Source organism: Chanodichthys erythropterus, chromosome 8 (genome assembly GCF_024489055.1).
Source record: "Chanodichthys erythropterus isolate Z2021 chromosome 8, ASM2448905v1, whole genome shotgun sequence".
Classification (NCBI taxonomy): Eukaryota; Metazoa; Chordata; class Actinopteri; order Cypriniformes; family Xenocyprididae; genus Chanodichthys; species Chanodichthys erythropterus.
Window position 1 is genome coordinate 27,016,463 of NC_090228.1, and position 13,070 is coordinate 27,029,532.

A 13,070-nucleotide genomic window follows, 5' to 3' on the forward strand; every position below is an offset into this window, starting at 1 on the left:
TTTACATAAAGAACAGTGAAGTACCTTTTACACAAAGTCAGTGTTTTATTTTCAAATGTGCAAAAATAGCATTAAGGTAATTTACAGAAAAATATCAACAGTTGGTATTTAAAATAAATAAAATGTACAGAAATATAAACTTTGCATAAGTACTCTAATATAACGTACAACTAAGCGTGACATATTTACTAAATGCTACAATATCTGTTTACAATTTTGCTACATAAAAAATTACAAGTGTGTATACTGATTGGAAGATGCATCCAGTGCATGGTTGTGGCCCACTGAATATTTGAAAATGCAATTATCAACCTCATGCTGGAAATGTGGCAGTAGATGTGGTGGCAAATTCCGCATTCTGTGTTCAAGATTTTTGCAGTAAGCTGAGATGGCATCATTGGTGTTTTCCTGTGATGCCAACTTTTCCAGAGTTTTGCCGATGGTGCGCATCAAGTTTGTGGATTCCTCGCTGGAGGATTCGTCTTGCATCTTCCTGCGCTTCCCTGGAGGCTTTGGTTTTATGTTGGAGCTTTGCAAATGGTCCTTTCTCATGGCTGTGGACTCAGTTCCACAGATGGTGGATTCAGCCAAGGGTGTACTTGACCGTAGGTCAGCATCACTGAAGCTGGGGTCTTCATGGGTGCCAGTCCAGGTGTCACTGTTGGTACCATCTGAGGGTGAACAGGAATCACTATCAGCCGCAGGTTCCTTAAAAAACATAAGATACAAATGTGACAAGTTAATGTAATGGCTTGACTTAATATGCGGAGTTACTTGTGAATAGACTCTTTTAAAGAAGCACTTGCCATCTTACAAAAAGCAAAATGTTTATTTTATTCTGAAATTAAACAATAAATAAATAAATAAATATAAATATATTTGTTTATTTACCATGATCATTAGATTTGAAGTGCTCTCCTTCCTTTTTGTGTGAGGCTCTAGAAACTGCAGGCGGTTCAGGATCCATTGCTGCCTGCCAGTCTTCTGAGCTCCAGAACTTCCTGAGGGTCCTTGTTTCTTATAACGCATGTATTGGGTTCGCAATGAATCCCACCGCTTCTTGAGCTCTTTTTCTGAGGGACAAAGTAAAATTTTGTAAGCATTAAGTGTTATGGCTGCTTATTTTGTCACTTTAATGAGTATTTGTTATGCCAACAAATGTTACTTTTTGCTGTATTGTTAATTATATTATTAACAATTTGATTAACTTTAATATTATTATGAAATATGAGATGCTAGCACAGCACATATTAATTACTGTCTGTTTCCATAAACAAACTTAGTTTGGTACACACAAAACACTAAAATGGTTATATTAGTTTTACTATGGACTATTGAACAATTACAAACAAGCTTTCTCAATTGCCAAAAAGGAAATCTTACCTGATATGACGAGTTTATTTTCGATCTCACGCCACAGTTCAGCTTTCAGCACACGGTTGACATAACATTTTTCCGTAATGTCATACAAACCCGGCCTTTCCTGGATCATGTTGATCAATTCGTCTTCACTTGCCTCGTTCCAGATAGCCATGTCTTTCACGTACCTAAGGTAAACAATGTGTGTTCCCTCTTGACTTCGTCGTTTACTTGCTTCGTCACTTCCGTTTTTCTTTTCTCATGCACTGGTTCGCTAGCTGAACAGCCAATCAGAATGATCATATGGCCCGACGGCCCGACGAGGTCCAACGCCGATTCAACATTTCGAATCGGCCGAAACAAAGCCGACGAGGACCAACTTCAGCCGACGGTGCAGAACACACCGAGGAAACTTAGTCGGCCGACGAAGAAAAACTGCCCGACGGCCGACCGTCGGCTTGGTGTGTTCCGGCCTTTAGAGGTCTGCAGTGGGCAAGCAGAAGACTCATTGAATTGGACACTGCGGAAGAAATGATGGCTGTTCCTTCAAGAAATTCAAAACATTAGACATGCCCAGCCATCATCTGGTTAGTTATTGTCAAATGTTCCTTACAGTACATCTAAATGCATTTAACTTGAAATATATAAATGTTGTTGGTCTTCTACTATATCTGAGTTTTGGTTAATTATTAGTCATGGGTATAATATTATATTATAGTCTCATGTATACTTAATCCCTGTTAATATAGTAAATATGGTAGAAATATAATTTCTGCCACTAAAGATTGCTTTATAAATAATCTTCATGATCAGTTTAATCTCCTTAGCATCCTATATAGCTTAGAAGAACTCAATGTTGCAACAGAAACTAGTGACTCTCTTTTTTCCAGCACATTTTCCAGCAAAAGATTAAGGAAATTAATCCAACGCCTCTTAGAAGAAAACAAATAAAACCCTAGATATGAACAAAGTCAACAACACCATAGATCCTCTTCTTAATATCATTAATTTGTCTTTATCACTAGGATACTATTTTTAATATTATCCTAATACTATTATTAAACCTCTTATTAAAAAAACACAACTTGATCCTAGAGAATTAGTCAATTACAGGCCGATCTCAAATCTCACTTTTCTGTCAAAAATATTAGAAAAGGCAGTATAATCACAACTATGTTACTTTTTAGAAAGAAATAGTATCTGTGAGAATTTTCTTTGAGGATTTGGACCGTACCATAGTACTGAGACTGCTCTCATTAGAGTTACATTAGAGTTACAAATGCTTACCAATCAACCATGCTTGTAAAAAGAGGACAGAGCCCTAAGTGGTTGTGGTAATAATAGGGGAAGTCATGATAGATATTGTTGGGACATTGTTAATGTTTTAATGTATGTATTTAGGCCTATTTAATTAATTAATTTGAATCAATTATATATTATTTTCTGTTCACTATATGCCTTTGCATGTAAAAATGGACATAAATGTTAATTTTGAGTTTGCATGTAACTGATTAAAATAAATGTCTTGCCTCTCAGAGGATCTGACGGGATAGCTGCTCACATCACGGCCTGCCTGACAGCCGTTTCTCAACTCAACCTTGCAAAGACAGAACTGCCTGTGGTCGCAGCTAAACCAACACTTCATCACAACTTCTCTATTCAGCTCGACAACATCGGTTAAAATAATGTACAATGTTATCATCTTACTAAATGGCTACTATTAATAAAAATGACATAATGAATAATAAAGCTCCAAAAAGTGTTTCAAATCAATAAATGTTAATTTCAAATGTTTTATTTGTGACAAAGAATTAACCAACAATGGCAGGACTCTCTGATCGCTGGATTCACAGTTTCTGAAGTCTTGCAGTGTAGTTCACAAGGCCATATCACCCGGGTATGATTGATTCTGTGCAAAGCCTAATTCATGTAGCATTTTTATACTGGCATGCTTTATATTTTTATATTGAAACATCTTCATTATTAATTATGGAAAATTATGCTGATCATAACAACATAGTGTATTTCATTCTTAATATCATAAACAAAAACACAAATGCCATGGGTAACACTTTAGAATACTGTATCGTACTTACTGCATAACTAATAAGGAATTACTGCAGAATTAATCGGTAGTTCTTCATTAACACTCAAGTAACTACTATTAACTACTAAGGAATATGTGTTAACTAATCAGTATGTCATAGCGTTTTTTAATTGTGTTAAGTAACTATTAGTTAATCAGTAACTAATCAATTCAGTCATGCCTCCTGAAGAACTACGATTAAGTAACTACTAATTCAGCTTCAGGAGGAATAATTATTAAATTAGCTCAAATTTACTGTTAGATTTAATATAATTACCTTGACAAACTATACTTCATTAAAAAGATCTAAGACTCGAGCTTCAATTTTTAATCTTTATTTTACTCTCAACATCGTATAGTGACCGTTATTTGTTAATATGCGTTGGGAGTTATGAATATGAGAAACGGAGTCGTTACCTTTTCATTGAAATATGAGCGTCAGCTTCAGCCATTGAGAAAAAAACTCTGTACGATCATCATGAAAAAAACTCCACAAAATAACATCCCTCGGGGCGTTTAGCTTAAAAGCATGCACATTTGGAGAAATATTGATGCACTGTCATACGTTTATGTCAATTTTCTATACAGAGGAGTCATATTTATTCAATTTTTACCCAAAACGCGCTGTTTTCATCATATGAGCGCTGTATACACTGACTACTGTGTGTCCAACTCATACCCGAAGCCGGAGGGCGCTCTGTGCACCTTTAGTCCACAAATAATACATCATGAACAAGAGGTAATCATGTGACATACACGGAACTAACAGAGGCTACCAGACATCGCTATAATCATTGATATAAACATACAGAACGTCACTTTTGAAAGTAATAAATACACGATTGTGACGATATGTGGTTTATCTGTGTTCTTCACGCCATGTCAGGTATTCATAATAGTAGATTATATTTATAATGCAATGCTAATCGAGATAGCTTTTCTCATTGTGCAGAATAGCCTAAAATGATGTATTTTATGTCTGATTTTTGATCCAAAGCCACATCACATCAAAGAAGGTTAAAACAATCGACTAGTAAGTTTGGAGAAAAAACGTGGTTTTAATCTTATAAATTGTCGTGTTTTGATGGTGTGCTAAGCTAACATGCTAACGAGCCCAGAGATCCACCTGTTCTGAGCTATAATGTAAATAAATAATTTTTAATCGAAAAGCTCACTTTTTTCTCTCTTTTTTCCAAGAAGAGCATTAGATACAGTTTGAAAGAAGGTGAAGTGAGAAGTTTGGTGAATGAAATGAGGGATTAAATCATCTTGAATAGAACATCAGTAATTATAATAGAGACAAAAGAAAAGAATAATAAGAGCCATAAGCTGGCTGGAGAGGTGTGAATGTGTTCAGGGGAGACTGAAACTGAATGGGGCAGTTAGCACGACAAAGCATAGAAAATACACTTGAATAGATGACAATAAACATCAGTTAACATTTTAGAGTCCTTTCTAAATAAAGTCTCATGAAATGGTCTTGAAAAACATGTAATAAAACTCAGAGTTTTAAACCTATCATCTTCAGATTTGAAATATAACATGGTCAGACATGTGGCTTTAGCTGCAGTGCATTTCTAGATTGCCACAAGGCCAACTTCACTTTTATTTTCATAAATATATTTCATAAAAATAAATTTCTAATAACTTTTCAAAATATCAAAGCTATTTTTAACAATTTTCTTCATTGTGACAATAATTAATTATGAGTTTACCATAAACTGCAAAGTGTCTGCTTTCAAATGAGACCTTACTTATGCTTTTAGTGCAAAGCGTTCATGAACTGTATCTGTTTTAGTTTGGGTATGTCATTTTTTGGGATTTTCCAAAAGCGGGGGTGCTGGCTAACAGGTTAAACTAAACACTGTAGATACCACATTAATGAACTAGAATTAGAAGAAAGTTGTTTATTCATTTATGTTTTTTAAACGAATGGTGAATTCTTCGTGTTTTTCCTCGTGCTCGACCATTTCCGTGGATGGCGCTTGAGAGTGTTAATTTTTTTATTCAAGTGTTGTCTGCAACCAGAAAATCAGGATGGATCCGTGACCTGCCAATACCTCAGGTATGTTTATGGCCTTATATATATTTTGTGTCTGTTTTTACTCAAGATATTTCACATTACTATTATAAAGTGATGCCAAATGAGTTCTGTATTTAAGGCAATGATCATTACCACATCATGCTCAAAGAATTACTTCAAACCCACTGATAATTAATAAGGAATTACCTCAACATTCTTAAGGAATTACTAAGAACCTGGAACAGTATTCTAAAATGAAAACAATGGGAACCCATTGATAATTAATGAGGAATTACCACAACATTCTCAAGGAATTACTAAGAACCTGGAACAGTATTCTAAAGTGAAAACAATGGGAACCCATTGATAATTAATGAAGAATTACCACATCATTCTCAAGGAATTACTAAGAACCTGGAACAGTATTCTAAAGTGAAAATATCCTTGTGCATAAGTAATAAAGCCTAAAGTAGTACTAACATAAAAAATGTAATTTTACTTTAAAAGATGACACATTTTAAGAACATTTACATTTATTGCAGTGTTAATAACATTTTCAAAAAAAAAAAAAAAAAAAAAAATCTATTTCCATACAACAAAACAATGAAAAAAGTGAACACTAAAACAAGAAAACCAATACCAAAATTTTACATTAGATTACTAGGAACTTACCAAATATAACAACAGAAGACAGCAAATATGTGTATGCCTAAACTTCAACTTTCAGCCAATGGTTCTCTAATACATCTAATTCATGTTATTTTTTTCTGGCAAAGGTCAATAAGCATGCCATTCTTCTTTTTTTCCTCGATGATGCTTCAAAGTGGCTCCCTTGTGCACATTTCTTTGCACTGTTTGGCAAACTGACAGTTTCTGGCCTCTGTGGAACTTTTCACGCAATGTCTTGTAGGCTTCAGCATCACAATACTCCAGCTCTGCTATCGCTGCCGTATCCACAACCGTTTTTCGAGCCACCCCACACTTGTGGTACGACACATTGATGTCCTAAGACACGAAACGATCGGTTTTTGTGAGAAACCGAACGGTATTTATATTATTTTTTAACTCTAATACACCACTATGTCCAACTGCCTTCATCCTTCATGTTAATAAGGTCAAATTGCATTCTGATGATGGAAGTGATGTCGCGCGTGTAGACTTCAACGTGTGCTAGAGATCACTTCCGTCATCAGAATGTGATCTGACCTTATTAACATGGAGGATGAAGGCAGTTGGACATAGTGGTGTATTAGAGTTAAAAAATAATATAAATACCGTTCGGTTTCTCACAAAAACCGATCGTTTCGTGTCTTAGGACATCAATGTGTCGTACCACAAGTGTGGGGTGGATCGAAAAACGGTTGTGGATACGGCAGCGATAGCAGAGCTGGAGTATTGTGATGCTGAAGCCTACAAGACATTGCGTGCAATAAATGTAAATGTTCTTAAAATGTGTCATCTTTTAAAGTAAAATTACATTTTTTATGTTAATACTACTTTAGGCTTTATTACTTATGCACAGGGATACTTTCACTTTAGAATACTGTTCCAGGTTCTTAGTAATTCCTTGAGAATGATGTGGTAATTCTTTATTAATTATCAATGGGTTCCCATTGTTTTCATTTTAGAATACTGTTCCAGGTTCTTAGTAGTTCCTTGAGAATGATGTGGTAATTCTTCATTAATTATCAGTGGGTTTGAAGTAATTCTTTGAGCATGATGTGGTAATGATCATTGCCTTAAATACAGAACTCATTTGTCATCACTTTATAATAGTAATGTGAAATATCTTGAGTAAAAACAGACACAAAATATATATAAGGCCATAAACATACCTGAGGTATTGGCAGGTCACGGATCCATCCTGATTTTCTGGTTGCAGACAACACTTGAATAAAAAAATGAACACTCTCAAGCGCCATCCACGGAAATGGTCGAGCACGAGGAAAAACACGAAGAATTCACCATTCGTTTAAAAAACATAAATGAATAAACAACTTTCTTCTAATTCTACAGTTCATTAATGTGGTATCTACAGTGTTTAGTTTAAGTGTCGCCAGCGCATTGTTATAATGCGAGAGCGATGTACCTCTCTGCTGACAGTTGGAATCCCAGTCCCTTTTCTCTTGCAAAACGAGAGATATTACAAAACTCACAGATATTACATGTGTGCGCTCAAACTTTGACCTGCATGTGATGCAAGACGTGCAACATTATAGCACCCACCGACAGAAACATACAGTGGCGCAAATCGCAAATGAACGAATGTTTAACAATATTTGCAGAGCATATATATATATATATATATATATATATATATATATATATATATATATATATATATATATATCAGTACAGTAGGCATAAATCTAAGTAAATCAACTAACATTAGTAGTAAAGAAGAAAGGGCCATAACCTGATACTGAGTTTCACAGTTCATTAATAGTTACTTAAACAAAGAAGCTTTGGTGCGTCGGTGTGCCAGTGCTGGTTAACAGGTTAAGTGTCGCCAGCGCATTGTTATAATGCGAGAGCGATGTACCTCTCTGCTGACAGTTGGAATCCCAGTCCCTTTTCTCTTGCAAAACGGGAGATATTACAAAACTCACAGATATTACATGTGTGCGCTCAAACTTTGACCTGCATGTGATGCAAGACGTGCAACATTATAGCACCCACCGACAGAAACATACAGTGGCGCAAATGAACGAATGTTTAACAATATTTGCAGAGCATATCAGTACAGTAGGCATAAATCTAAGTAAATCAACTAACATTAGTAGTAAAGAAGAAAGGGCCATAACCTGATACTGAGTTTCACAGTTCATTAATAGTTACTTAATAGTTATTCCTCCTGAAGCTGAATTAGTAGTTACTTAATCGTAGTTCTTCAGGAGGCATGACTGAATTGATTAGTTACTGATTAACTAATAGTTACTTAACACAATTAAAAAAACGCTATGACATACTGATTAGTTAACACATATTCCTTAGTAGTTAATAGTAGTGACTTGAGTGTTAATGAAGAACTACCGATTAATTCTGCAGTAATTCCTTATTAGTTATGCAGTAAGTACGATACAGTATTCTAAAGTGTTACCATGCCATGTAATTTCAGCGCTGTGATTATGAATTTATTTAATTACGTTTCAATTGAATTCACCTGCTACCACAGCTTTCAACGAGCCACAACAGATCAATATTTGAGAGAATTAACTGACACATTTTCTTTCAATTTTTTTAAAAAGTCTGTGAATATAGCACTACTTAGTGATAAAAGGCAGCAAACACACATCCCCAATTTTGGTGAAATTATTATTCTGGTTGACTACCTACTGTACATTACAAGTGTGAAACATTCCTTTACCAGGGGTTAAAAGTGGTGTTTGGAACGATGTTAACCTGGGGTTAAGTGGGGTTTTTAAGTGAAAAGCCCTGGCTAGGCCTACATGACACATGAAAATCACTTGTAAAGTCGATTTATTAATATAGAATTTTATCTCAAATAAATTAGTCCAAAAAGCTCCAAAATTCAAAACTCCAAAATTCTCAGAAAGCTAATGCAGACCACTTAAAAAAAAGGTTAAATACATAAATAAATGTTTTGGTACACAGCTTCATCTGTCTCTGGAAAAAACAACTGTGATTTGATGTTTTTGATGGGTTTGATGTTATTGAACACTGAAACCAGAACAAATAACTTTTTTGCTTTGAATGATCTACTTTGAATGCTTTGATGGCTGCGTCAAAACACAACTGGCTTCACTGCACAAAAAGAGATGCAAGGCAGAACATGATGAGACTGACAGCCTCAGTCACAATTCACTATCACTGTTAGTGACTAAGTGACTCTCTCCTTTTGTGTTCCACAAAAATAAAAACATGGGTGAGTAGATCATTTATAAAGAAATCTTACCCTTGACAATACAGGACAGAAGAATATAGCCAATAAATTGGTTTTGTAAGTTGTAAGTTCCTTGCTCTTGTATCATCAGGAATTTAAACTCCTTGGGTGACAAAGGTGTAGCCCACAATTTCAATACCATAGACAACTATTTGTAATTTTTTTTTTCTTTTCTTTTTTCTTTCTTTTTTTTTCTTTAAATACATATTATGAGCCAAAAAAGAGGTTTAACCTAGTGATGGCGAGATGAAGCATTGAAGCTTTTCAGCCAAGTGGTTCACAAAAAGGTTCATTTCTCGAGGCTTCATTTGCTCACAATACCACCTGGTGGCCAAAGAGTGTAAAACAAGTAGATACATTACAGATGACCTGATGTGATCTGTGATCACTGTATTTTGCGGCAGTTATGGCCTAGAAATAACGGTGAAGAAGACATATATTTATTTGAATGTAATGTGTATTTTCTGGTTGTATATAATGATTGTATAACATAACTGTGTAATAAACGTATTGGCTTTAATTGAATGGGGCTATCAAATGTATGTAATAAATTCTTTGGTCATTATATGCAGGAGGGGAGATATTATTATTCTAAAACCACAAATTCTGAGGGAATCCCATGGTTTATATATCTGTCAAAATGTCGCGTCAAGATTTGAACCACATCCAGTCGAACCATTCAAACCAGTCAGGCAGAAGCGAGGCTTCGAACGTCATCAATGACGTCATTGATCTAAAGCGATACAAGCCTCGATACGCGCTTCACTGAAAGCTTCCGGGATTTCTTGACACACGCTCCGAAGCCTCGGCACAGACCGTAACATCACTAGAAAAGTCATGAAATGCCCATGAGTAGGATGCAATACTAGAGAAACTAGAAAATAAAGTATGCCATTGGATGAGAAATACTGATTGTGTCAGCAGGGTCCAGCCAATCCCTCGTTAACAATTAAATATCACTTGTTTATATATTGATTATATAATAATATAGTTAATAATATAGATGTGGCTTGGCATTGGTAAAATGGGATTGGAAAAAAAATTTAATCAGAATATCAACTCAAATTATGCATGTTGTTACAACCCCTGGCTCAAAGGGAAGCAACAAAAAGGGCACACATGACTATATTAAAGGTGCTAAACCCAGCTAACACACGACGTAACAGTTACGTAATGTATTCGTACTTTTTGGTAATTTCATTACTTACTAACTGACAACGTAACTACGATGTCGCATGCCAGTAATTTCATTACCTGCAGATTACCATCTCACAACGTCGTCAGTACGACCCCCTAATGTTATAAGATTACCAAGAACGTTCCAGATACGTACTCTATTTGTAATATATTGGTAATTCCATGACTTACTAGTAACTTAACTACAACGTTGTATGCCCATAATATTATTACCATCAAATTACCATATCACAACGTCGTCAGTACGATCTCCTAACGTTATAAGAAAACCAAGGACGTTCCAGATACGTCCTCTATTCGTAATATAATGGTCATTCCATGACTTACTGGCAATGTTACAGCAACGTCATGTGCTCGTAATTTCATTACCATCATTTACGCGTTCTTTATATGTTATTATTACCAGAATTTGCCATTTAAAATGTGTAATTAAACGTCAGACACAAGACTGAAATGTCCCTTAAGAATAAAAATTTTTTCTTTTCACCAAGTCAGAATATGGATGATTACTTTTTATATAGTGACGTGACATACAGCGCGCGCCTCCACAAACGGAGTGCGCGCCACGCGCACAGTATGTTTAATTTTTCTGAGAGAAGAATTAATTTTTCCGAGGTGACAACGAATAAATGGCTTTTATAAAAATGTATAAAGTTAACTTTGGAAAGACGCAAAACCTTTTTTTATGTTTACGTTAGTGCAGGTGGCCGTTAGAGTTGCCATGGCAACCGGGAAAACATTCAAGCTGCTGGAGAGGACAGCGTCGACGTTTCTCCGTGTTTCTCGTCAGTTTTATAGCAATAAAGTTCAACAACTGCGTCAGATTGGTTAAGTAACATTACCCACAGTCTACCTTAAGTACTTTATGTTAATATTTTTACCTCTGTGATTGAACGTCTGAAATATATGTTGGCAAAATGTTACGCTAGCATAGCATATGTTTTTAATGATACTGAGTGCAAAACGTCTTGAATGCTTTTATTTTATGTTTCGCTGTAGGCTATATTTTTTTATTTATAGTTTGGGTGTATTTCATTATTTTTATTTGGATTTTTGTTCATGTTCTGTGTGTTTTTCAAAATAAATGAATTGAATTCATTTTGAGCTCTGCATTCATTGTTCACAGCTGTTGGAATAGCCTTTAAATTAGTTTGGGCAAATGAGGACATAAATTAGGTTAAACTACTGCATGTCCGCCCATACAAAAATAAATAAATATAAAAATTACCAACTGATTACCAACACACAACCACTGATACACAACGTTGCCACAATGTCGCAGTTAACGTATCCGGGAATTTCACTTTTCCGGTTGCCACAACGTAACTAGTTACGTCGCCACGACGAAAGTTTGGTCACCAAATTACGTTGCAGTTACGTAACAGTCATGTATTTTGGTTAGCTGGGAAAGAGGATGTTTTGTTTTATACATTTTTGCAATATTACTTGAAACTGTCTAGTGAGTAGTGGCATTAATATATTTACACAGCATTTACAATTTGTCTACATTTAATTCAATGATTAAATATGGATTTTTTTTCTAATTTTAACTTTTTAATTAAAATGTACCTTAAATATGAAACTAAACTAAACTGCCAGTAGGTGGCAGCAAGTCACTGTCTTAATGAGTGAGTGAGTGAGTGAGTGAGTGAGTCATTCATTCAACCGATTTGTTCAAATGACTGATTCATTCAAGAAGCAAGCAAGTGACCATCTTTATTGAATGTTTTTTTTACTCATTAAACTGATTCGTTCTAAACGTGGATTCAGTCAGTATAACAATAACATTTCTGTTGCACGGGGGCTCTGTTCTGCTGTTCATAATTTTGAAATTTTCGTCAGCGAAATAAAGGAAAAAAACAATATTAACAATACTGTGTCTAAAATGTAACTCAGTTCATTTAACAATAAGTTGAAGGAACATTGCATTTGTGCTGATTTTGGGAAAACGGCACTCTTGCTCATGTGATATCGTAATACAACTACATCTTATCATATGATATAATGACAAAAACTCGTCTGGGCAAAAAATGCCCGTGTATCTTGAATTTTGAGGGCATATAACTGCATGCATAGCTACATCACACTGAATAAGACGAGTAAAGAAAACGCTGTACTTATTAAAAGAATCATCCTTTATTTAAATATATGAACACAGAAAATCGCTGTTAACATGTTAATATAACATTTCCCATTCCATGACTAGTAAAATAATCACAACATACTCTGTAAAATGGCGTAATCTCAGGGTGATGGACACGGAGGTGGGTAAAAAGGTTGGTGGTGTTGCCACGCTTCGCGCTGACTGTAGCTAGGCAAATCCTGTGGATTGGGCTGTCTAAGGAGCCGAAAAACTCCCATTCTGTCGAACTTACTTTACTTTTTTCGGGTTTGGACAGAGCCTCTCACTCTCCCGCACAGACGACATTCTTCAAGTCTGCAGCTTTCTAACACGACACACTCATTTTTTGAGACATACTTAATAAACTTCTCAATCAGAT

General features: G+C 35.3%; 1 protein-coding gene across 1 annotated transcript; it reads right to left on the minus strand.

The window, feature by feature from the left end:
• Positions 1-231: 231 nt before the first annotated feature.
• LOC137025099 (transcription factor Adf-1-like) lies at positions 232-5,321 on the minus strand. Its single transcript, XM_067393131.1, has 3 exons — positions 1,384-5,321; positions 892-1,073; positions 232-708 (listed from the first exon to the last, which is right to left on the minus strand). The coding sequence occupies exons 1-3, from the start codon at positions 1,532-1,534 to the stop codon at positions 232-234; spliced, it is 810 nt and encodes a 269-aa protein (XP_067249232.1). The 5' UTR covers positions 1,535-5,321.
• Positions 5,322-13,070: the final 7,749 nt, after the last annotated feature.